The 26740-nt window shown below is 35.9% G+C and overlaps 1 protein-coding gene, 1 non-coding gene and 1 pseudogene across 2 annotated transcripts in view; 1 reads left to right on the top strand and 2 right to left on the bottom strand.

The window, feature by feature from the left end:
• The window catches only part of REEP3 (receptor accessory protein 3), a 52038-nt gene that overhangs the window by 13706 nt on the left and 11592 nt on the right, over positions 1-26740 (bottom strand). Inside the window, exons 3-5 of the mRNA XM_023536652.1 lie at positions 9684-9760; positions 7192-7312; positions 6900-7013 (exon numbers count right to left, since the gene is read on the bottom strand). Coding sequence (XP_023392420.1) covers positions 6900-7013; positions 7192-7312; positions 9684-9760 — 312 coding nt within the window. The remainder of the gene's footprint in view (positions 1-6899; positions 7014-7191; positions 7313-9683; positions 9761-26740) is intronic.
• On the bottom strand, positions 5129-5247 carry LOC111745780 (annotated as a pseudogene).
• Positions 13716-13820, top strand: LOC111745804. The gene has a single exon (XR_002782792.1). It is a non-coding gene; the product is annotated as a U6 spliceosomal RNA (small nuclear RNA).

Here is a 26740-nt window from a genome sequence, read left to right as displayed (position 1 = left end):
CACCCACCAACACTTTGACAGCCATTATCATTTTGAAAAATCAGACTTTCCACTATGTATTTTCTTATGGGCCCTGAGTGGAGCTAATATAGGAAAAGAGAATTAATGCAGTATTGTGAACTTCAAAATCATTATATAAATTGTAAGTATCCAATGTACCCATATTAAAGGAGGGGTGTAATTATAAAATAATCACATCTAAATGCAGACCTATTCCCTCCAATTTTTATATCTTCAACACAAAAAGTCTATTAATAAAGGAATTATGTTTGTAATAAAATTTTAAGTGGCAATACTTTCCCTCTACCTCAGAATTCTAAATCATGTGCATAACATGCAGTATGGTTATAAGTAGACAGGAAAAAATATGCAAAAATGAAAACAGTATAATGTTTAGAAACATGGGAAGGGTGATATTTTTCAACAATTTCTTTAATATAAAATTAGTCATAGATGGCATAGTGAAGTTTTAATTGTAACATGGTAAAGGGGATCAAATATATGGTAGCTGAAGGAAACTGGACTTTGGGTGGTAAATACACAATAGGATATACAGATGTTAAATTATAATGTACACCTGAAAATTATATAATTGTATTAACCAATGTTACTCCAATAAACTTAATTAAAAAAAAATTTCTGATCCATTTCCCACTCACTCTTCCTACATATAATCTCTTACTCTGATTATTAAAAGAAAAACCATTTCTCTATTTTCAGGGCACAAATAGGGCATTACAGTCACTTGTCAATAACAATGTTATGTTCTGTTTAAAGTAATAATTTTCTTCTATTGGGTTTATATAATATTAAGCTAAAAGCATAAAAAAATGAAGATTCTAGTCGAGGAGGAAAGTATGTGTGGAAATAGCCACCTTACTTGATGAGGAAGAAAGGTATCATCCACAAGGAATTCTATATCCAAGCATTTTATAGCCTATTCTCTGCAGGATTGTATATACACTGTGTATGTTAATATTGATCCTAAAAACCAAAGAGGAAGTAACAGAAAGATTATGATAAGAATGTAAAAGTAGGAAGTATTCCATAGAATATTTTATATCAAGACCGATCATCATTAGCAGAAGGGTTCCCAAACCCTTCAGTAGCTCAAAATTCCCAGGCTCTGAATTTGGATGGGCCCAGAACATCCATTTAAGAAACTAAGAACACCACAGGGGTGACTGGCTAAAAGGGCTGGGTCCAGATCTAGCACAGTGAAGCTCTAAGAAGGATTCTCCAGCTGAGAACCAGCTCCCCGAGCTGTCCTCCCACAGAGCTCATTTATATCCAAGGGCAGTAGGACATATGAATGTCTACTCAAGTATACAGGTACATGATTGGCATTTTTAGAAAGGGACCTGCATATATGACTAATTCTAACTTTTTTGCACCCAAACAATTCCACTTTTGTTAAAATAACTTAATTTCCTGGTTAAACATTACATAAAAATTACTATATTTTGTGTTAAATAAGGGGAATTTACTAGGCTTATTAGCATCTTTGTATAAAACCCTCAATCTATTCACATTTTTTATTAAGAACTTAAAAACATAATCGGCAACACTTTATAATCTTACAAGCATATAAACAATCTCTTACAGAATAATTCTTACTGTCCTGTTGAATAATGAATAGCCATTAAGCTCTATTTCTGTTGATCCTTGACATATTACATTATAATTGCAGATAAGGCTAGTTCCCAGTTTTCAGGGAAATTTCTCTTCCCTATGGACATTCAACAATTAATCTGATCAAGCCTAGAATAGAATCAACTTCATTTGCATTAAGTGAATAATATATTTTAGTGGTTTTAAGATGAAAGCAATATATACTTACCAAAGAACATTTGTAACAAGAGACAAATATACAAAAAAAAATTATTCATAATCTACCTATACAGATTTATATATTCTTTTAGCTTTTTCTGACTCATCATACTTTTAGAGCAAAGTTTCTCAACCTCAGCACTATTGCTATTTTGGGCTGGATAATTTTTTTTGTTGTGGGGAAGCAGTCCTATGCATTGTAGAATATTAAGTAGTATCCCTGGCCTCTACCCTCTATATGCCAGTAGCAGCACCCCTTCCCTTAGTTGTGACAATCCAAAATGTCTCCAGACATTGCCAAATGTCCCTTGGAAGGCAAAATCAACCCTGCTGAGAACTATTCTTAGAGATATAAGGGGCTTTAGAAGTCAAATTTCACCCCCTTGTTTTACAGGCAAGAAAATGAATACTTAGATCTGCAGATGATTTGCCCAAAATCTCATAGCTAATTTGTGGCAAGATTAGGGCTAAAAAAATGCAGATAACTCCACTGCTACAGAATTCAATGTTCATTACAACATTCTGCTTCTTAGATGATAGGAAAATAGTATGACCTTTTCCATCGTCTGAACAACTGCCTTTTTTTTTTTTTTAATGGATGATATTAAGTGGCTACACATCCTCAAATCTTTTCACAAACAGAAAGCCACTAAGACAGTAAGATGTCAGGATTTTTGAACTAATCACAGTCACTTAAAGTCAATTAGATTTCATCAGTTTTACCTGTAAGGATCTACTTTCTGTGCTAATTGATTTTTCAAATAGTATCTGCTAAATAATTCAACAAGAAAAGGCTGCCAGAGAAAATTCTAAGAGATGGTTAATATGACCAGCAGTACTTTTCTTCACCTGTCCTTCATCTGGCAGGAGTGTTGCTCATCTGTACAAAAGCCACCTGCATTTCTCATGTGAAAAACTATGGAATGTTGAAAATCCTCAGCAAAATCCTTGAAGGGTCCTTCATGTGTTTATGCTTTGCTCAGCTAAAATAAACTTGTACACTGACCTTGTGAACAGATGCCTGGTAATGAGGTCATAGAACTGAGTAACATTTTCAGAAAATTGCTTTACAGTATAATAAGTGCTCTTATTAGATTCCTATTTTCATCTTTAACATGCTCAGGCGGTTCAACCTGGGAAACCTAGTCAGGGGCATTACCAATTTTTAAAGGTCATAGCAAGAGTCCAATTATTTTTAGCCTAAAAGATATTTTTACAAACTATATGTTGTAAAAATTTTAAATAATTCTCCAGTCTTACTACTGGATTTCTTGCAGTTTCTCCTTAAACTTGACCTATTTCCTATTTCGGTTTCAATTTATTCCTTGGTATGAAGTGTCTGGTTCAGTGATTCTTCCATCACAGTGCCTTTCTTTGATATCTCCAGAGATGAAACTAATTTCACCTACTTTAAAATAGGCACAGTACAACTTGAGGCAAATAGTGTTAACAGTATGTTATGTTCAGCATATTTAATGACTATTTCTAATGAATAAAATCCAGGATGGCTGAAGTGAATCTTCCTGGGCTCCTGCTGAGAAGGGCAAGGGCTACTTCGCATACAATGATCTTGATAACTAAAGGATCATGACATCACAAACAAGAAAGGAAAGTTCAAAAGTGGATTCAAATTATGGGATATGCGTTTGTTTGTTTTGCAGTGGTAACTTAGATGATTTTTATGTTCTCTGTTTCCTGCCTTTGAAGTGGGGTGGTGGTTCTAAGTTGTTAAATATATAAATAAAAATAAACAATGAATCACAAAGAAAAAAAGATAGAAATCTAAGTATAGGATTGTTTTCATAGCTTTTCTACAGAAAAATATTTCTGAGATAATGCTTATTCTGATAATGAAGGGCAAAAGGGAGGCTTGTAGCAATCAATGATAACATTTTCAGTTAGTAAATACAGACATTCAGCTAGACAGTAGTCTGAGAGAGTAGGAACTGTATCTATCTTGTTCCTACACCTCCAGCACCTTCTATGTAGTAGGTATTAAATAAATAGATGTTGAATATGTAGGGTGCTACATACTGATGGCAGCAAAGTATTAAATAAAATTAAACGAGGAGGGAATAAGTTTAAGATAATATAGTGGAGATTTCTGTTACCCTAGAGTTTGGAAGTAGTAAACATAAGCCAAAATAAAATAAATATCCCACAAAATAGTCGTAATACACGGGAAGGTGCCTCACAAAGCATAAACTATGTTTAAAAGCGAGGAGAGAAGAAAAAAAGGGGGTTTGTATGCTTCTCTTTCCCCAAACAATGTTCTAAAATATTTATATTTTATAAACAATTTTTCAAGTTGACGTTTTTTAGTTTTTCACCATAGACTCATGTTGAATGATGCTTTTAAATACGAAAAATCAACAAGCCCTCTGTCCCCTTCTCCTCTCCATCCTCCTGCAGGCAAGCACTTCAAACCCCTACTTTCCTATAAGGCGGATGAAGATTTTAGTTCTCTTCCACCTCCTTTTCTCCCTCCTTCATCTTCCCAATAGAGCGAAATCACAGTTGTTCAATCAACAGTCCGTGTTCTTATGATTATGATGTAAATGCTATTCACTGCTGAGCCCAGTCATGCTTCATTATTATATTTCTTTTCTTATATATTGCAACTTTTTTCAGAGTTACAATTATCTCTTTTTTAATTTCCTTTGCTTAGTTGTCCTATGCTCTCCCTCTTCACAATACCTCCACTACATTTTTCATGGTGCTCAAGGCTGAGGGGCACCTACACTGTATTACTGGCCATCTACAGCCAGTGTGTTTTCTGATTAGTCACAGCATGCACTGACTGATTTAAATATCGTCCCTGCACAGGATTAAACCTATCAGATACTTTCATCTCCACACGTTTCTCACCTGTCCTGCCACCCTTTGCCCATCGCATCCAATTTTGGCTGGTTGTACCCTGGACTTGCTGTGTAGTGCTCATTCTGGAAATTCTTGTCACCTTCCTTCTGTGTTGGTTACCCTGCTTCCAGATCCCATGGGTTTCCTTTTTTGTGGATTATGCCCTAACTTTGGCAGAGCATATCTACCCTGACATAGGATACACAGGAGATAAATTTTGTGACTATGCATGCCTAAAATAGAAAAAAATAAAAGATTTATTCTAAGCTGATGCATGACTGAGAGCTTGACTGTTTCAGAATTTGAGGGTGAAAATCACTGTGGTATCATGGATGGTATTAGTCTTCCGTCTTCAAGCTTCCATTATCACTACTTAGAAATGAATGCCTTTCTGAATGCTGATCATTTGAATGTGATTTTTTTTTTTTTTTTTTTTTAATGCCTGCAGCACCTGGTATTCCTAGGTGGTCTCCCATCCAAGTACTAACCAGGTCCAACTCTACTTAGCTTCCGAGATCAGATGAGATCAGGCATGTTCAGGGTGGCATGGTTGTAGACAAATGTGACATACTTTTTATCTTTGGAATCTTTAAGAATTCTTCCTATATCTCTGGTGTTTTGGAATATTCCAATTCCAGTCTGCTTAGAGTCGGCCTTTCATTCTTTCTTTGTGTTGGGTACTTTGTGGGCTCTTTCAATGTGGAGATTTGGGTCTTTCCGTTCTGGGAAATCTAATTGTATTATTTCTTCAATAATTGCATCTGTTCTCTTGGTAGAAGTCTTAGTTGGTGAATGTTGGATCTCCTGAACAATCTTTTTAAGTAGATATGGATTTCATGAATATATTTTCATTAAGCAAGAATAAAAAGCAAATGCACTTCTTCTAAGATGAAAAAGTCCTTAAATAAGCAAAAATTTTGTTATTTTAGTATTTACTTATATCTATACTAATAAAAAGCCTTCAAAAGCCAATAATAGGTAAACTATACTAAAGTGCTGGTAATTAATAATCATTAATAATACAGTTGTCTTACATGATTAGTGCTGCATAGTTAATAAGTTTCCAATTAATCCTCAATGTAATACTTCTAGAACATAATGTGGATTTTTATCTTGTTGATCACATTAATTGTGATACTTGAGCCAAGGGTCACTCTGAAGAGAGAGGCTCATTCTGGGAATTCCATTGACATTTTATATCCCTTCATTATTGCTGTTTTATAAAATCACCACTTAACTAAAATATTTGTTTTCATGGCATCGTTGTTTTAGTTTGAGATAACTAAGTTGAAAAAGCCTAACTCAAAAGCTATAATATTATTCAGTCTCAATTTAACAGCAACAAACTCAAATATTCTCTTGAATTAAGAGAAACACATGATATTAATGTTTATTGGACTCCTACTACATTTTGGCAAGCATTGTGCTTTTATAAATGATCTCACAGACAGGTATATAATCCCCATTTTACACATGAAGCAACTAAGAAATACAGAAGTTAAGTCAATTGCCAATGGTTATTTAGAAAGTCACACTCAGGACTTTTTGGTCCGAAGCCTGTTTTTTTCTATATGCTACACACCAAAATCAATTATGCTATGGCATTTAAAATAAACCACACTAATTACTACATGCAAAGAAATCCAAAAGCCACAATGCAAGTTTCCACAGAAGGCATTCATTTGACAATTTGGCTTGCAAAACACAACACATGACATTAGTATTGGCTAAGTAAAATCTCAAGTTGTAAGAACAGAATTTTTTCATGCCTTATTTTGAATAATCAGTTACCTCAAATTGGTTGAAGTGGGAGTGCAGAAGTAAGCCAGAAATCCTACCAAGATATTGCCACCGAGAGAGAGAACACCAAAGACAGAGAAAGAAAGAATGGTCATCTTTACTAAAGGTTATTTACTCAGACTATTTTAAGGATATACAGTAGAAAAGTTTGACAAAATGACATTTTCCAGTATGTTTTCTTTATTAACTAGCTCTCATTTTGTGATCAGTTAAGTTTCAAAATACTGAGTAGTTATAGAAAACATGTGTTAAAATCCTTCTAAATTATCTACTTGTTCATACCGATATTACAAAAATAAACAGAGAGAATTCTGCCAAATTTCATAATAATCTGAAATAAAAAGCAACCATACTTTATCTATTGACTTAATTAATGTGCTATTAGATGAAAAATGTAAATAAAAAATTACCTTCACTGCTGCAGTGACGGCAGCAGTAGCTGCTAAGTTTAAACCTTGCCGCCCAAAGTTTACCATCGTCTCGTAGCCTCGTTCCTTTGCTTGTACAATATAATCATCAATCTCCTGGAAAAAAAAAGAACCCAAACCCATAGACATTAATTATACTTAAATATAGCATCAAGAAGCCAAAAAATAGGACTCCTCCACCATAATATAATCATTTCACTAATTTTATAGCACAAAGCATGTGATGATACACATTTCTAACAAATGATTTATGTAAATAATTTAAATATCTTACCCTTTCCTTTGAAGAAAGAAGTGGATGAAGGAATTTTCTATATATTAAACTTGCTCCTTTGGTATAGGGAGAGAGCAGCCATATGACAAAAGCAATCTTAAGTTCATAGTACAGGGGGAACCTAACAAGAAAAAATTCAGAAAAACACTGATGAAAATAAACTAAAGACAATGATAATATCACAAAAAAAACTTTAAAGTTCAGTCGCTGTGTTAAGTTTTAATGTAAAAATGAGTGATCAGAGAAACAATTATGTTTGAATCGACAAATTAATCTCATTAACTACATAGATCAATTAATGAAAGAGCAACCTGATCCCCACAGATTCATATCATCTAGTCAAGATTCTTCTGTTTAAGCAAGCATAGTGAAGCTGCCAACTGCCTGTACAATTCAGAGGGCATTTACAATGTTTAAACAGGGCAGTAAGGTACACCCACTCTGTCTGCAGAGCCCAATTGCCATGGCAGTACCAGTATACCTCCAAGCATCTGGACACACATTCATAAACTCCAAGTGCACAATATTACCCCATACACACATCTTCTCTTTCTCAGAACTCCCAGAAAACTTACACTCCAATCTCACTGGCCAAAATTGTGGCACTGTGCAGACCTAAATCATTCACTTGCAAGGGGGGAATGGAATTACCACTGTGGCAGACTGAGAATCAGAGTTAGATACCCATGTCTTTTTTTATGTGACTTTGCAGGACCTTCTCTGTAGGCTGAGTACACTTCCAAGAAGTGACTATGGTTTTAAGCATGTGACCTGCTTTCACAAACAGAATATGAGTGTGACATGTACATGCAAGGTGAAGCTTTAAGTGCCCTTTGACTCCCTCACCCCAACACTCCCAACCTCTTGCTTTAAACTTTTGCTTTCTGCCATGAGAACAAGAGCTTCTTCGGCCTTGGTCCCGAAAAGAAAACACACTTAAGATAGCTAAAGCCAGCAAAACAGTAGCCAACCATTTGCCCTGATGAAGCATGAACAGAAATAAGTCTGTTTTTCTAACCCATTGTGCTTTTAGGGTTGTTTATTGCCACAGCAAAATTAACTAATACAGCAAAAGGGGATCAGCATCCTGTGGTCCAAGAAGCACTAAGATAATATGATAACTGAACAAATCTGGACTCTTGTGAAGAAGCAGATGGGTATCAGGCAGTAAGGAATGACCATAGTCGACAAAGGGTCTCTGCCACAGTGCAATCACAGAGGAATTTCTGGTCCCGCATTGTTTGTGGTAAACTTTTCCTACATTGTTCAGTTTTTAGAAATATATGCTACATTTGCAATCAGAAAAAAATAAGAGGTCTTTAAAAATAGAACTTTGAAATTTAAGATCTAACATGGTTTGGAATCTGTGTTTTGCCATTTAAAAATAAACAAACAAACAAACAAACAGAAAACCCTCTCCTAGATCCCTATAACAAAAGATAACAAGTAAATGAATGAGCTTTGGGACAGAAAAAGAAAGGAAGATGAATGAAGATACTGGACAGAAAAGTTCATAAATAAGGGCAGAATGTTAAGAACATTTAACACTGATGACTTCTGTTTTTTTCTAGCAATCCAATGTGACCTAATGTGCCGTGAGAATATGATGAGAATAGCAAATTCAGAAAAAGACAGTTTAAGGAGAGAACATTAAATGTCTGAAACAGACAGATGCAGGAGGGAATGGAAATAACAACTGACTAAAAGCAAGTAAAAGGAATGGTAAAGTTCAATTTGATACCTATATGAAGCTCTGATTGATTTTTTTCAGCTCATTTAGTAACCTCGGCACAGAAGCAAAGAAGAGGAACTATTGCACTTATTTAGGCTGAAAGTTTGTGCAGCAAGAGCTGTTGAAGATAATGATAAAGTAGAAGTTTAAAGATTTTGAGAGGAGGACTTCTCCAAGTGGATGGCAAAGTTTAGATGGAAATGCGCTACTGATACACAGCACAAGGAGATTCGAGTTGTCTCATTAAGTATTTGCTCCTTGGTAAAATGTTATATCCTTGAGAATATAAACATGCTTTAATTTTGTCTCAGCTATTTGGAATATAGCAGCCAAGGAGCTGGTGGTCAGTGGGTGTCTGTGTGGATGGTTATGTCATCCAGTTTGAATGAAGAGTGAGTGTTAAAACCAGAGGCTGTGGGCTTCAAAAGAGGAGTCATTTAGAAAGTGATAAAGAAAAATAACCTGAAGTAATCAGTGTGGAGAAAGGATGATAATCAAGTTTCTCTTATTGCAAGATACAGTGAGGCATGTGTGAGGTGGGTAGGGAGTGGCACTTGGGGAGAAGAATGAGCTGCCTTTATCTGAGGGGGACTATAAGGAAAGTAATGTTCTTATGGGGAAACCAAATGAAGAAAATGAGACATTGGATAATTAGGTAACTTGATCAAATTCATTTAGTTAACAGCAAGAGCAGAATAGAACTCAGGATATCTGATAATAAGTCCACATTGTCTGGCCTTTTCTCAATACTAGAACTTACCAAGCGACTGTCTGATCTGCTACTGTTTCAATCACAGTATAGAGTGCAAAAACAATCCAGTACATCATCCATCGAACCTAGAAATAACAAAAATAGTTATTAAATGATAGACAAATTATTTGTAACTCTTAGTAATTGTATATATATATCATAGATATATTTCCAGATAGCATGTTGAATCAAATGCAGAAGGCAATGGTTTAATTTTCAACAGGTTTTATGTTCGAGTTCCTCACATCACTATATCAACAGTCTTGAGATATAAGAATCAAAGAATAACAAATCTCTGGGACTGATACAATGTAATGTAGGGATCTGAATGAAAGAGTGGAAAAATAAGATATAGTTTTCTTAATTGAAGGAAAGTTCTTTAAAAGACCTTATTATCTCTATTCTTCTTTTGGGAGATTATTAGCTATTTAATTATTAAATAAATAATATAGTATAACATGATATGACCACGTTTAATTTTTGTTGGTTTTTCACATTCTGTATTCCTTATCATCTCCATATATAGAAACTGTTCAGAAAACAAAGAACAATCCTGGATTTGTAATATCCATGGTGCTAGTCATGCAGTTTGAAAGTCTAAGGTTAGCATCTTCTTCCTCTTCCCTTACATATAAGCCTGTCACCTCTCATACATCCTTTCCTTCTCCAATACCACAACGGTAGTTGCAATCGACTGAATGTTTGTGTCCCCTGCCAAATTCATGTTAAAATCCTAATCCCAAATGTGTATTAGGAGGTGGGGCTATTGGGGGGTGATTAGGTCATGAGGGTCAAGCCCTCATGACTGGGATTAATAACCTTCTAAAAGTGCCTCCAGAGAGCCCTCTCTCCCCCTCAGCCTTATGAGAGCACAGCCAGAAGATGGCTGTCTGTGAACAAGGAAGTAGGTCCTCACCAGAACCACATCTGCCAGCACCTTGATCTTGAACTTTCCAGCCTCCAGAACTGTGAAAAATTATTTTCTATTCTTATTAACCAGCTGGTCTGTGGTACTTGTGTTATTGTAGTCTGAACGAACTAAGACAGTATAAGACAGTACTTGTGTTATTGTAGTCTGAACGAACTAAGACAGTATTTCAGGACATTTTTACCTCTTGCCTGGAATAGAGCTTCCTGACTGGTCCCTGAGACTCTGGTGTCTCTTTGTACCCATCTTCTTCATAGAATACATCCGGATTAATTGTTCTTGAACTCATCCCCCTAAATTTATCCCTTTCCACCTACCTGAGTACACAGACTCTCTCATTTCTCAAGTAGGTTAGATTTTCATTAAGGATTCAAATTTCTGCTTTTCTGATCAGTAACATAATAATAACCAGTACACAAAACCATGCCAACTATGGGCTAGGGACATCACATATAATAATTCACTTATTCCCCCAACAACATTATGAGGTAGGAAATATTACTTCTACTATAGATAATGAAACTGTGGCACAGAAAGGTAAATGACTTGATCAAAATCACTTAGTTAGAATTTGAATCCAGGCTGTCTATTGAATTGGTGTTATTAACCAATTATATCATGTAGAAAAAACTGAGGAATTGCTGAATATGAGGTCCAAGAATAAGTACTATGTCCTTTGTTCTTATGCCAGTAAGATAACAAAAAAATATTTAGGTCTCTATAAATAGCTGGAAAATTGACCTAATTAACTAAAAAAAAAAAAAAAGAAAAAAGAAAAAAGGAAAAAAAAGAAATGAACTATTTGGTTTTAATACAGATGTTTGCGTGGGTATTCCACAGACAATGTGAAACTATAAGTAGCTTTAATAGTTTTTATTTACATGGACAAATCAATTAAAAATAGCCGTGAATAACTTCTGAAGCAATGTATTGTGAAATATGAATGAAACTAATATATTCTAATATATAGAGAATCCTAAAAGCTTAAAAAAATTGCTCAAATAAGAGGACACGCTATATCTGAAATACAAAGAAACTACTTTATAAGTTTATCATCTCAAGTTGAAAACAAACAAACAAACCCAGAACAAATGCACTCTTTAGTTTTTCACTTTTCATGAGTTCTCTTGAATCCTTGCTGCTGCCAATCCCAAGGTTTTTCCCTCGATATGGGGATTTTCTCCTAGGGCTAAAATCCTACATGTGTTTTCTGCTTCCCGCCCCCGCCCGCCTTTTTATTTAAAGAAAAGCAATGCTCTCATATGAGTTTATTCACTTAGCCTTTCTTAAAAAACACTGATTTAGAACTTTTACTTTTCAACTATATTCACAAGGTTATCTCCCAAAAAGAAATGAAGAAAAAAGAGTGCAAAGAGAACAATGTGCTTTTATAGAGCTACAAGGACCTGGGAGGTGATTGAGCTTTTTTGAACTACATGACCCTATACTGAAAAAAAAATTGTGAAATAATTACAGGAGAAACTGCTTTGGTTAGTCCTCCCATTCTACCCACACAGGACTCTTGAGGAGACTCCAAGAAAACCTAGCAATCCATGAGGCAGAGTTTGAAAATAACAATATGGAAAACTTCCATTAAGGGCTTAAATAAGTAAGTTGCACAAGGTCACTGAGTTGGGAAATGGCTGAAGGAGGCACAGTCTACCTTGAAGCCTGAAGGAGGCTGTTTTTCAAACAAGTGGCTGCCATCAGACCAATATTTTCAGTTCTCTGAAACCCTCCTATACTAAGCACAGGGATTTCAGTATAACATTATCACCTCTTCCCCGGGAAAGTAGAGGCTTAACTTAAATTCTCTCTCATAAAAAGTTTAGGAAACTTTCAGAAAAATAAAATGATTTAAGTCAATGCTTGTTATTTTTCATTATTTCAGTTTCACCATTATGGTTGTGATCTTCCAAATGGAAAACAAACATAAATAATACTCTACAAACAGTTCTGTTTGCAGTCCACAAAGAGTCATACTTTGCATGTTAACAGAGTTGAGTAAAGGTAAAAGGACTGCACAGATAGTACTGGTAATACTCCCTGAAAGACTAGTTCCTGAATGGATTAGAGCTGCTACGGATTTCAAAAGCACCACAACTTCAGTAAAGTCAAGTACTTATTCAGTTTTCACATGAAATTATCACATTAATTTTAAAGCTAACAAAATAAGTAACTGCTTTTAAGTATACAATGCTTACCTCTAAAAAAGCAAAAGAAAAACATTTATTTGGGTTGCAAAAATATTTGGTAATGTCAAAAATAAAAAAAAAAGGAGAAAAGAAAAAGAAAAGGATGTCTCTTTTCGTTAAAAAATAAATAAATAAATAAAAAATCAACAAACTATCCAATCTATAGGGTATTCCTGAACAATTCCAGGGGAATTGGCTATAATCTTTCGGCAAAACTCTATGGTTTTAAATTGTCTTTAATGAATAAATTCCTTGACAATCTGCTTTCTTAAAACTTAAGAAATTTTTGTTCTCCCTAAATGTAGTTGAATCCAGGCCATAGTTAAATGAATTCAATGAGTGTGTGTGCGTGTGTGTGTGTTTGTGTGTGTGTGTTATTCATAGGAGCAACCACAAAGAAAGTTAACCTTGAAAAGATATTACTTCCTTTCTTCCATTAATGGATTTGATTGGGATTTTACACCAAATGATTACTCAGCAAAGTTTTTATTAAAACTATACCTCAAGGCTGCTCAGCCTACTGTGTAAGGTTTTGCCCAAAGGAAAAACAGACAGAAGTCAAGGTTAAAAAAAAGAGGGCAAGTCACCAAATCATAAGTACAATTAAAAACATGTTGATAAAATATTCTTTAGATCAACAGAAAATATCAACAAAATGCAATACTAAAACCAAAAAATTGGTGAGAAAACAATCACATTGATGACCTTATGAATGTTTATAGCCAAATATAACATAAATAAGTGCTATTAAAAGGTCATGCAAATAAAAGAAACTTAACAGGTAACTTTAATATATAAATCACAATCTACATTTTAAGTTATTAAAAAAAAAGTTACTAGCATCATCTTTATAGGTAAAAATGTATGTTTTCAGCAAAGGTGAAAAATAGTTTTTCCAGTTTAAAAACAATTCCTCAAGTGCTTGCTTCGGCAGCACATACATTAAAATTGGAACAATACAGAAGATTAGCATGGCCCCTATGCGAGGATGACACGCAAATTCATGAAACGTTCCATGTTTTTAAATTCACACTGCTGATGTAATAATGTGGGACTCTTCTAAAAATTATAGTACTGTCTTACGGTGTCTATGCTAATTAAATGCATGTGTCTCTCCCCCAAAAAAACACAATTGGTAAAATTAGCAAAACGTTGTTTAGAATATCTTCATAAGAACATTGCATAATAAGAAAGCTGTACCTTTTTTCTTTTAAAAGAAATTTTTAATAATATTTTTTTATTTTTCAACTACAGTTAGCATACAATATTAGTTTCAGGTGTACAACATAGAGATTAGACATTTCTATAACTCACAGTGATCACCCCAATAAATCTAGTACTTCTCTGACACCATACATAGTTATTACAATATTTTTGACTATATTCCTTATGCTGTACTTTGTATCTCCATGACTATTTTGCAACTACCAATTTGTACTTCTTGATCCCTTTTCCCTTTATCACTGACCTCCCCAACTCCCCTCCCATCTGGTAACCCTCAAAATGTTCTCTGTATCTATGAGTTTGTTTGTTGTTTACTTTGTTATTTAGATTCCACATATATATGAAATCATATGGCATTTTTCTTTCTCTATCTGACTTACTCCACTCAGCACAAAACCCTCTAGAGCCATCATGAAATATCTTTTTCTATCCCTTTACTTTCCATCTGTGTGTCTTTTAATCTGAAGTGAGTCTCTTGTAGGCAGCCCATTTAAGGGTCTTGTTTTCTTATTCATTCAGCCACTCTATCTTTTGCTTGGAGCACTTCTTTTTCACTTGAAGTACTTGTTGATAAATACGTAGTTATTGCCATTTTTTACTCATTATTTTTTGATACACATTTTTTTTCTTCTTCTTAAAGAAGTTCCTCCAGCATTTCCTGTAATACTGGCTTGGTGGAGATGAACTCTAAAGGAGCTTCGTCTTGTCCAGGAAGCTGTTTATCTGTCCTTTGATTCTAAATGATAGCTTTGCTGAGTAAGTTTGGTTGCAGGTCCTGAGTTTTCATGACTTTGATTTTTGTGCCAAGCTCTTCTGGTCTGCAAAGTTTCTGTTGAGAAATCAGCTGACAGTGTTATGGGAGCTCCCTTGCAGGTAACTAATTGCTTTTCTCTTATTGCATTTAAGATTCTCTCTTCGTATTTAACTTTTGGCATTTAAATTATGATTTGTCTTGATGTCAGCCTCTTTGGGTTCATCTTGTTTGAGACTTTCTGAACTTCCTTGAGTTGTAGGGAGTTGTAGGGAAGTATTCCGTCATTACTTCTTCAAATAGGTTTTCAATTCCTTGCTCTCTCTCTTCTCTTTCTGGTGCCCCTATGATGCAAATGTTATGTTTGATGTTGCCCCAGAGGCTCCTTAAACTATCCTCATGTTTTTGCTTTTTTCTTGTTGCTGTTCTGATTGGGTGTCCTCTGTTACCCCATCTTCTATGTCTCTGATTCGATCCTCCATTTCGTTCACTCTGTTGATTCCCTTTAATGTACTCTTCATCTCAGATATTGTATTCTTCATTTCTGACTGGTTCCCTATTATGTTTTCATCTCTATTTTTATGTTTTCTATCTCTTTGTTAACATTCTCACTGAGTTCATCTACTCTTCCCCTAAGTTCTTTACAACCAGTGTTTTGAACTCTGCATCTGGTAGATTGCTTGTCTCCTCCATTTTAATGAATTCTTTTTCTGGAGCTTTGTTCTGTTCTTTAATGTGGGACATGCTTCTTTGTCTCCTCATTTTGGCTGTCTCTCTGTGTCTGTTCTATGTATTAGGTAGGGTTGCTATGTCTTCTGGTCTCGGTAGAGTGGCTTTATGTAGTAGGTGTTTTGTTGCTATGTCTTCTGGTCTCAGTAGAGTGGCTTTATGTAGTAGGTGTTTTGTGGGGCTCAGTGGCCCCTGTGAGGGGTCCAGCTGCAGGCCAAGTTTAGCCACAGCCTATGCACCTCCGAGGCCACCTGGTAAGCATCACCAAGAATAGCTGCTACCCGTGCTGGGCTTATAGGTTCCTTAAGAAGCCAAATCAGAAACCAAGGCCAGATGCCGGTTTGAGTTTTGTGAACCTTTGAGATTTTGGAAAAGTCTGTAGCAATAGCCAAGACAGGCCATTTGTAAGGAATAAACCACTGGAGAAAGCTTGATTGAGCCCACAAGTTGAGAGAGGTGGAGTAAAGGGAATCCCCTGGGTAGAGGGACCTGTGTTGTTCAGGTTGAAGCCAACTCAGATATGGTGGCACCTGCGTCTACACGCTGGGAGCGGGGAGGGATCAGCAAAGGAACAATGCACTTCTGTCCAGGAAAAAGCTGTCTCTCCATCCCTTGCCCTGAAGCCCGACAACTCAGTTCCTCCCTGTATGTTCCTGGCACTCCTTGAGCAGCTGCCCCAGTACTGGAGCTCAGAGTGAGTGAGAACAGTAACAGAAACATGACATCTTCTGTCATCAAAGATTTATCATTTTACTGGGGGGAAAAATAAGTAAATAACTGATAAAAAAAAAAGTTCTGTTCTTTTCACTACACTAGATGCTCTAGTTCCAGTATGAGTCAAGATCAGAAAGATTCAAGGAAAGCTTACTATTTATAAGGTTGTGAGCAAGGTTGAGTAAAATCAACAAAGGACAATACTGCATCCTTGAGCATTATCCCTAGGTGTGAAGGAAGGAGGAGTAGAAAAGGTTTACTGAAATCCAGAGAGGGTAACTCTGGATTTAAGGGGGGGCTGTAGCATCAGTCATAGCCAACTGTGGGGGCAAGGAGGAAGCCAGGAGAACAATATCCGACCCATGCTCATCCTGCTTTTGCATCTTCTGCAGGAGTCCTATGGGCGAAACCCAGAGAGAAGCCAGAGCTGATACAGTCTGCATAGATCAGCCTCCTGGGTCCTAAGCAAGGCAGAGAAATGTGGAGCGTGGAGGGGACACTCCACTGGAAAGTGTGAAGGTAGGAGGGCACTATTCAGCCTGTTAGCTCTTTAAAACATAACCAGAAGGGAACCATTTCTCACCACTTACTCAGATCCCTCCCTAGACCAGATGGCCATCATCTCCTGTCTGGATTATTCCTATATTGTCCTAACTGCTCACTCTGCTAATTTTGGGGTCTATTCTGCAAATAGTAGTCAGAGAATTTCCTTAAAACAGAAAGCAAATCATGTCATTTATCTGATCAAATCACTCTGATGGCCCCCAACGGAATTCTTACCACAGCCTAGAAGGGTCTATGGATCTGGCACCAGCTACCTCTCTGGCCTCATCTGCTGCCACTCATTTTTCCCCTGTTCTACTCCAGTCCCATTGGCCCTTTTACTGTCCCATGTGTATGTGGATATGCTCCAGCCTCAGGGCCTTAGTACATGCTGTTTCCTTGACTGAAATGCTCTTCTCCCAGTTACCCATGTGGACAGCTTTCTCCCTTGCTTCAGGTCTCTGCTCAAACTATTATGAGAGATGCCTTTCCCGACCACTCTGTTTAAAATCTCAATATCCTCCTAACTTCCTTATCCTGACTTATTTTTCTCTTTGGCACATATTATGTATCACAGACACATCTAACAAATATTTGCTTTCTTCCCTTGCCTTACCTTACTAGCATGTAAACTCCAAGAGGACAAAGACTTTTATTTTGTGCACTGTTGAATCCTCTGTGCCTGGCATAGAAGGTGTTCACTCAGTAAGTATATGTTGATGAATTGTTGAATGACTATGGGTCTGCACATAGAGCTTAGTGTGTTCCTTTTTGTTGAGACTGCAAAAGGCTAGACAGAAGATAGGAGGTGAAGACATGATGAGTAAATATAAACTAGTCTTTTAAGAAATCTGGTTTAAAGAGAAAAAAAGGAGAGGTGGGAATAAAAAGTAGCAAGAGGCAAAACAAAAGCATGTTTACATCCTCACAGATGGCATATTTGACCTGGGAGATAATGAGATTCAAATTGTCAGAAAGCAGAAGTACTTAATGGAACCAGATCCCAGATGAAATAGACAAGATTAGGAAGAAGAGTGGGCTAAAGAAAGAAGCAGGATGCACCTTCCTCTGGGACAAAAGGAAAGAAAAGAATGGATGTGTTAGGAGGAGAGTTGAAGTGGTCATAGTGCATCTTTACTCTGCAGTAGGAGGGAAGGTCATCTTTTAAGGCTGGGTATGAGTGGATCTGAGAAGAGCAGTAAAGGTTTAGAGAAGTTGTTTATGTGGATGGGCAAGGGAGCTGACTATGGTAGAGATGGAACTGATTATGTGACGGAGAATGCCCTTATCTGCTCTGGGTGTTAGAGATAGGGGGCGGCCATGAAAGGTCTAGGACAATGAAACAAATGAGAAACAGAGGTGACAACTAGCTGTCCATAAAAAGGCATATTAATAATAACAGAGTTGTGCCCCCTTTTGCAGGTAGGTGGGGTCATATGTCCAGTTCTCACCAACAGAAAATGAGCTGAGGCTTTTGAGAACCGGGTATATCTCCCTCACAGGCTATTCCCCTCTTTCTGCTGGCTGGGAGGGCATGGAGCAGAGCAACCTTGGAAGCTATGGGTTGAAGGTGGGCAGAGCTCCAGCTCTTCTTAAACAGCTGCACAAGGAGAATTCCTTGCTGAAATGAACACCTAAGCTGGATTGTTATGTGAGAGAAAAATATAGTTCTATATTCCTTCAGCCATTGCATTTTTGTTGCATATTATAGTTATAGCAGCTTAGCCTACCCTAATATGAAAGGTTACACTGTAATCTCTGTGGAGATTCAAAGATCAAGGCCATGGCAGGAATGGTTCAAGAATTAGGTAGGCATCGGTAATAGTGCCATAGCTGCCATCTGTGGCCACAGCCAGTGCCTTGGTTGGTGGTGATGGGTGATACTACCATAATGGTGTGAAAGTGGAGAAGAGGATTACCATTTTAAGAAATTCTTGTTGAGATATCCCCAGGGGACCCTCAAAAAGATTTGGGAAGATGTTGGATGATAGGAAGGATTGATGTTCTCATGTAGTAGATTAGGGCAGAGCCAGAGAAATACTATTTTATATTATCGTGACCCCCTTGGCAAATGTGGCTTCTATCTGTGTGTTAGTTACCATCTGCATTGTCAGTATATTTGACTTCAGTGGTAATCAATAGGCCAAGAAATCAGATAAATTATAAGCTTGTTTAGAAATATGCATAAAGTTTAAAGTAAACACATTGAGTGGGAGGCTGAGACATCTAAAGATTAAAGTGCATAAAAGTCGGTGGGAAGACTACATGAAAAAAGTACCTGGCACAAAACAGATGCACAAAAATTAACGAACTGGGCTAACTTATAGGCAAGATTGTAATTTCCACTTTTCCTAATTATTTGGTAATAAATAGCTTCTTTTGAAAGTGGTCATAATGTAGTGGTTGTCATATTTCAATTTTGGAATACTTTATCCAGTATATTTTTTGTGACTAGAGAAAAGTGATGAATGTTTTAATTTAAAATAAAATATACATAAAAGATTCTTCAAATGGAATCTTAAAATCATTTAAATATCAAAATTAACTTATTTTCAAAGAAAATATACTCTCATAATTAGGCAAGCTCTTCTGACAATTATGAAGTCATCTGTGATGTAAAATATAGTATCTAAAATTACATTCTGGTTTATACAGTGCATAGATGAAATTAACTTGATTAAACAAGGCAGCACTTGCTTTATTATTACTCAAAATCCATAAGGCTTTTATAAAGTCTTAGTATTTCAGAAACCCAGACAGTCATGTGATGGTGTTCTTAGCTTTACTCTCTCAAAGGAATTAGAGGATATTTTAAGCCTGAGTGAATACTATAAAATGAATATACCCATAGGCTAAATTTACTATCAAAAGGCCATGCTCCATTTAATAGATATGCATTTCCCTACCCCTCATGCCAAAAGAAAAGTTGGCCTCATTTCGTGATCTTTTAAGATGTTTTAACAAAACAAGTTTTTATGATATATGTTCTTAAGACAATTTTTTATAAAATTGATTTAGATTCCCAAACAAAAAAAGTGATCAAAAAGTAGACTGCAACTGTAAAATAATCTTCATGATTTCTGTCACAGAAATTGAGAGCAATGCACAGGCCCCATACATATAGGAGAATATCATGTTTTGGTGGGAGGTATGCTGCTATAGATTTATAGGAGTCAGGGATAATAGCAGTAATGGCATGTTAGTTAAAAAGTATTTTTCTTAAATAACTTATTCTTTTTATGCTATTATAATAGCAATGGTATCAACAATCATATATATTAAATAACTATATTAAATTATCCTTGCATGATGTGATATATTCATTTGATAAATATTACTTAGGGCCTATTATAAACAAAGCTCTTTGACATAAAATCGTCCTAAATCCTGATGTCAAGGCATTCCTACCCCCAAGAAGCTTTCATGGGAGGGATTAGTAAAAGATCAAAAAGCACAATTGCCAGCACAATGTTTAATCCAACATATAACTATGAATATTTTATTGTTATATATTATTCATTTGCTTTGTATGAATGTAATTTCTGTACTTCTAAAGGAAAGCCTTCCCTAACTATCCCTACCCCCTTCCAAAACTCATATATACTCTTTGTGCACTGTACTCTCCTTTGTAGCATATCTGTATAATGGTTTGTGTAACATCTGCCTCTGCCATTTGACTGTAACAACTGATAGGGTCCAAAATTGTCCTGTTCATCATCATATTCTCAGGACCCTGTGCCTGGTAAAGCAAGCACAGAAGAAGACTTTTACTTATCCGTTTCTTAATTTTAAGGTCCCATTTGATGTAAGCTTTCAACAAGTAACTCTGGACTGCAAACAGCAGTTTAGAACACAAAATAGTCTATTTTATCAAAGTTGGTTTCAAAGTTATCGAGATTAAACAACTTTCCAGCATCTCTTAATTTCATATTCTTTGAATCATAAAGCAATTAATGTTGGTCTTTAAGAAAAAATGAAAAATTACCTACGCCTAATGATTTCAATTATAACCACACTAAGTGAATCCAGAGCATAAAATGCTAAAATATGCTTCACTGGAAAAAAAAAATCTTTGCTGAGTCTGAAAAGAAATAAACACTGCTGAATTTCAGACCACCCAAACAGAACTTTATTTTCTAACCATTATTAGTTATTCACTCAAGTCAATTCACCCCAAACATTCATTCTACATCACGTTTCAGAGATGAGAGAGAGCTTCTAATATAGAATTCTTTAGAAAAAATATAGAGTTGAAAAGATTTCTCCTGTTTCATTAACATAATGTAGTAACTTGGTTGCTTCATAATTATTTTTTCCCCATTAAGAACAAAAAGGAACAAAATGTGAGAAATCAAATAGAAAAACTCCCCCTTTTATCCAACCCAGATGGCTCATTTGTGGGACTTTTCCCAGAGCTGTGCCAACTTAGAAGCAGGCTTTAAAATAAGCTAGTTGAAGTTCAACTCAAAGTGAATAGAGACCAAGGCTGAAAATAGTTTTATTTGTTTTGTTTTTTAAAGATGGGGCATGTGTTGGGGATGAATATGTTAGATTAGGATTGATTTGGGCTTCTTCAGCTTTGGTACTTCTACCCTTATTGCCCTATTTAAGAATGTCTTAAAAAAAAAGAACATCTTAACTTTCTACAGCTCAGCTCCCCAGGACTCAGATATTTAGGAGTTGTATTTGAAGATGCTGAACTTGCAGCAACATGGTTTACCTGCAGTTTCCAGGTATCACTGCCAAAGACCTCACAGAATATCCTGTTGGTTTAAAGGGAAAAGCTTCACATTATACAGCTGTATCTGGCATTAAAATGGGGGGAGATTGTAACTAGCAATGGATACATCTGTCATAATATTGCCTTGGTCTGTCCCAGTGCTCTTAAATCACAGAAGCCCAGTATATCTCATTCAGTGGCCTTCAGAGAAGAGAAAAGTGCAAAAATGTTTAAAAATTAGATGATAATTTAAAGGGAGTGTTGAGAAGATAACATAAAAAGCATAAACTGCTTATGGGAACTGTTCCCAGGAGAATTTAGGAAGGAATGACCCATCAGGCTAAAATAACTCTCTCTGTCCACACTGGCTGAGAATTTACTTCGCTTTTTATATTGTCTAAAGTCCTATTGATTTAATTGGGATAATAAATATTTATAAGAGACAGTTCTCTTTTAATTACACCACATAGAACTCCAAATTTTAGCATGGTAAAGAGCCTATCTAGACAGAGAGAAGGAAACTGGGCTAAATGGTCATTCTATTGGTCATTTAAGTTTCTATGCTAAATTACCGACCTACCTTCTTTTTCCCTTTAGTGTTCCCAAACTCTTGGCCCATTACATTTCCTACTTGAGGCATTTCCAAGGGCTGGCACCACTTTTTAGGTACCTAGGTCCTCCTGTTCCTTATCTATTTTCACAAGTCAATTCCATCTTGCTATTTCCACAGGTGAACTAACCTACCCACTAAAAGATATGCTCCTTCCTCCAGGTGACTGGCAAGATTGTGACTAACATAGTCAAAAATTTCATAGTAAATGAAAAACTTCATTCATTAGGTAAGATACCATTCTCTATGTACAAGTTGTAGCTTCATATTACAGGCTCTACAGCATACTTTAAACATGTAAAAATCATTCAGAGAGTAAGAACCAGCCTTTATACCACATGGGAAACACAGTCTTCCCGAGAAGCAAAGACTGGTAAGAAAAAAAACTCCAGGAAGAATCAATCTCTGTCATGACTGAAAATGAGCCTGTGTTATCAAATTACTATCCTTCAAAAGCATGTGCAATCAACCTCACATACAGAACCGACCTTCACATTTGGGTGAGTGGAGAGAGAGGCAAGTGATAGAGCACAGGATACGTGGGGTAAGGAAGGGCCGGCCGAGTGCCTGGGTGTAGGACCGTGTGAAGGCCCTTGCGGAGAACAGAGAGAGGAACAAAACTCGAGAAAGGCCGGTGAAAGGTGCGGAAAGAGAAGTGGATGATTCTAAAGGGATCCTTCACTGATGTAAAAATTCTATGTATAGCCAGCCTTACAATATGAAAATTCGGATAAAGTCAAACTCAGTATGCTTACCCCTCAATTATAGCATATGGTTAATTCTGTTAAAATATTATTTTTCTATACCATATTCCAAGTTGTTAATCAGTCCATTTACATACAGATGTTTCTGAAACAGTTATTCAGTGCCCATCTGCATACATAAACTTATTTTTAAAAAAGCACAATGTAGTAATTATTCCCTTTTCACAATAACATAAGATAGCTCTTAATCAATGATTTTCGACTTGGCTGTTTCAACTAGAATTACTTGGGTATTAAAAAAAGATTATATAGATTCCTAGTCCTCATAATCACAATGTACAGAGAAGGCAGCTAGGTGTTTAAAAGGCAAGTTTCATGAGTGTTTTTTATGTGTAACCACAGTTGAGAACATGCACAAAATTCTTGGTACTTCGACTGTGGCCTATAGACCAGCAGCACTGGCACCACCAGGGAGCCTGTAGGAAAAGCAGAATTTTACCAACTCAAGCCTAGGCCAGACTTACTAAATCAGAATGTGAATTTTAACAAGATCTCAGATCTTACTAGAGATCTTACCTCTGATCTTACTAAATCAGAATGTGAATTTTAACAAGATCTTCCTATGTTCCTTAAAGTTTGAAGTGCATTGCAGTAGGAGGCGGCTTTGTGTATGTTCTGACAATATCACCAAGAGCAGCAGTCCCCAACCTTTTTGGCACCAGGGACCGGTACTCCTGTGAGAAGCTAGCTAATGCCTGATGATCTGAGGTGGAGCTGAGGCGGTAATGTGAGCACTAGGGAGCGTGTGCAAATACATATAAAGCTTCACTTGCTTGCCTGCCGCTTACCTTCTGCTATGCAGCCCGGTTCCTAACAGGCCACAGAAGGTACTGGTCTGTGGCCCCCGGGTTGAGGTTCCCTGACCTAGGGGAAGGTGGTATCATTCATGAAAAGAATGTAAGAGTTTTGGGTTTAGAGAAAAGATAATGAACTCAGTTTTGTGTGATAATTTTGTTCAATGTAAAAAGTTAAAATACACCCTTATTTTCATAACATTGTTTAGGCCCATCATCATTAAAACAAAACAAAACAAAACAAAACAAAACAAAACAAAACCAAAAAGCTCAAGCAATAGAAGGAGATGGGCCTTTAGCCCACTTCTCAGAGGCACTGTTCATGGCTATCAAACAGACAAAAGCTTTGAGCAAATGACCCAGGGAAAAGCAAGCTAAGGCTCTTTTATCCCGAAGTTCCATGAGGAATGTCTCTGTTTTCCACCCGCTCCAGAGCCCAATTATTTGGACACTGACCATTCGATGGACTCTCTCCCTTTCCAAAGAGAAGATGTCCTTAGATTCTCCTCCCTAAAAGTAAATCTAAATCTGCCTCCTACAGAGAGAAGGTTAGAACGTTGATCATAAAGCTGAAATTATATTTAAACACTATGTTAATGGCAAAAACTTTTCCAGTTGGCTTCAATAATTTATTTTGTCAATCTTCTTAAGGACATAACATCATAAAACTGAAGTGTTAGATCTTCATTTAAAAGATGTTTGTTGGAAACAAGTTAATTATTTTAAAATAAAACTACTCAATCTATTTCTGTGACTTTTTAAATCCTTTTGAAGATTTTTAAAAATTTTGCCAGCAGAGCTTGGATCTATGTTTTTTTTTTTTTAATTTGTATTTATTCTGAAATCCAATAGACCAAATTTTATGTATTTATGTAATTCATTTTAAATTTTTTATAGCATCTAAAAAGAACTTCACCAATATTATTACATTTCTGAAGAAATATCTCGCTCATGAGCTTTTAAAATTACATGAGGTTTTAGGGAAAGATTTTATTATTCTTACTTAGCTAAAATCTTCAGGAACAGCTCTAGCTTTTATATTTTTAGGAGGCCCTTTCGCAGTGTGATGGCAATCTGGCTGACAATCTGATTATTACAGCTGTAGTTGGTAAAGCACTTTATTTCTAAAATTACATAATGGAAAGATGATGTATATATCTGAACATTCCAAAGGTTGATCCTGGCATTGTGTAAAAGGGGAAATTTGTCTGCATAAATAATGTAACATTTAGCTGAATTCAAGGAAAAATCTGGCATATCTTACATTATTAGAAAATATTCTATTTTTAAATAAAATTTTTTAGGCACTTTAATATTTTCTGTCACTTTAGTATTGCTTGCTTAAACCCTTTGTTTCTAATTTGTCCATCCTTTTTCTACTCTTCTTCCTATCTTAGCTATTTCAAGTGTTTTTATCTAATTAGACTTATTCAAGGGAACAACGCTTAGATATTATAATTCTCAGTTTCTTTACATTTTTATTTCTGCTTTTTTATTGCTTTATCCATCCATCCTTTACAGATTCCTTCAATTCTGATGTTTTTCTTGCTTTGTGAGTTGAATGTTTCATTTTTTTTCCTTCCTTTTTCAAAACGAAGGCTTATATGGCTATTATATTCAAGAACATAAACTGTAATATGTATTACTGTCACTTTTATTTTTAATTTGTCTAGTACTGCACTTTTTATTTTTTCTTGTATTCAATTATTATTTTTCCTTTTTGGAACTTATTGGGGGGTTTCTTCAAAGCAGTGAGCTTATGGTTTCTGAACAGATAAGGGAGAGGCAGAACACTGGATGCCTCTGAACACAGTTCTCCCTGCAGGGAGGGTGGTGGCAGTTGCTGTAGTTTTTATGGTTTTAAGCTGTTCCATCACTGGGGATCAGGGTGGAGGTGGCTAGGCCTTCCTCCAATTTATTACTTAACAACATTTCCTTTAATGGAAACAACGATTTCTGTCCCTGTTTTGAAAAATCTATTTCCATTGGCACTACAGTTGGTAAAATTCTTCCTAGATATTAGCAAAAGCCTGACTTAGCCTCTTAGGTTTACATGTTACCATGAGAATTTTTTTTTCCTTTGTGCATGTTTTCCAAAGCACTTGCATTGGAAGCTAGAAACAGATAGGACAGCTGCAGGTGGCTAGCTACATCTTAGCATGAAAATCATGGGACTGCTTTCAATTTACTTCATAAAGGTTACTCTAATTCATCTTCTAAAATTTTAGAAGGCATTCATTTAAAACCCCCCAGTTATACAACTTAAGTCGAACTTAACACTAGTTTTTTAAAGTGGATCCACTGTAATGATCCTGAGATGATTATGAAGAAATTGTGTTCAGAAAACATAAAAGTGATTTGAAAATAACAGTATCAATTATTTCAGCTGATATGTATTATATGTAAAATAAACCGACACATCAAAAATTAAGTTTACAAAGAATACTCATTACCTACTTTACGTAAATATAAGTAGATTTATTTCATTAAAGGATAATGAACTGTCTCAAGTGAAAATTGTGATTTTATTTATCAAAACCTCATTTATAAACAACCATAAATCAAGACAAGGTACACGTGTATTCACTGTATGTCAACTAACATTAAAAATTTAAATGATTGTCAAGCACTGAAAAATGATAACATATATTACCATTTAAACCTATGTCCCACATGAATACAAATGTGAACATATTTTAAAAACCAATGTTAAAGATAAAATAAGGTCTTATTTGAAATGGTTGTTATAGATTGAACTGTATTCTCCAGAAAGACATGTGAAAGTCTATTATAGACTGACTGAATTATGTATCCCTGCACCTCCCAGCCTCTAATTCATATGTTGAAGTCCTAACTCCCAAGGTGACTATATTTGGAGATAGGGCCTTTAAAGAGATAATTAAAATTAAGTGAGGTCCGAAGGGTGGGGCCCTAATTCCACAGAATGATGTCCTTTTAAGAAGAGAAAGAGACACCAGAGATCTCTCTCTCCACAAATGCCTAGAGAAAGGCCATGTAATTACACAGAGAGAAGGTGGCCATCTACATCCAGAAACAGACCTCACCAAAAACTAACCATGAGGGCAGCTTAATC

This window comes from Pteropus vampyrus, unplaced genomic scaffold, assembly GCF_000151845.1.
Source record: "Pteropus vampyrus isolate Shadow unplaced genomic scaffold, Pvam_2.0 Scaffold165, whole genome shotgun sequence".
NCBI classification, from domain to species: domain Eukaryota; kingdom Metazoa; phylum Chordata; class Mammalia; order Chiroptera; family Pteropodidae; genus Pteropus; species Pteropus vampyrus.
This window is presented reverse-complemented; position numbering and strand designations above follow the sequence as displayed.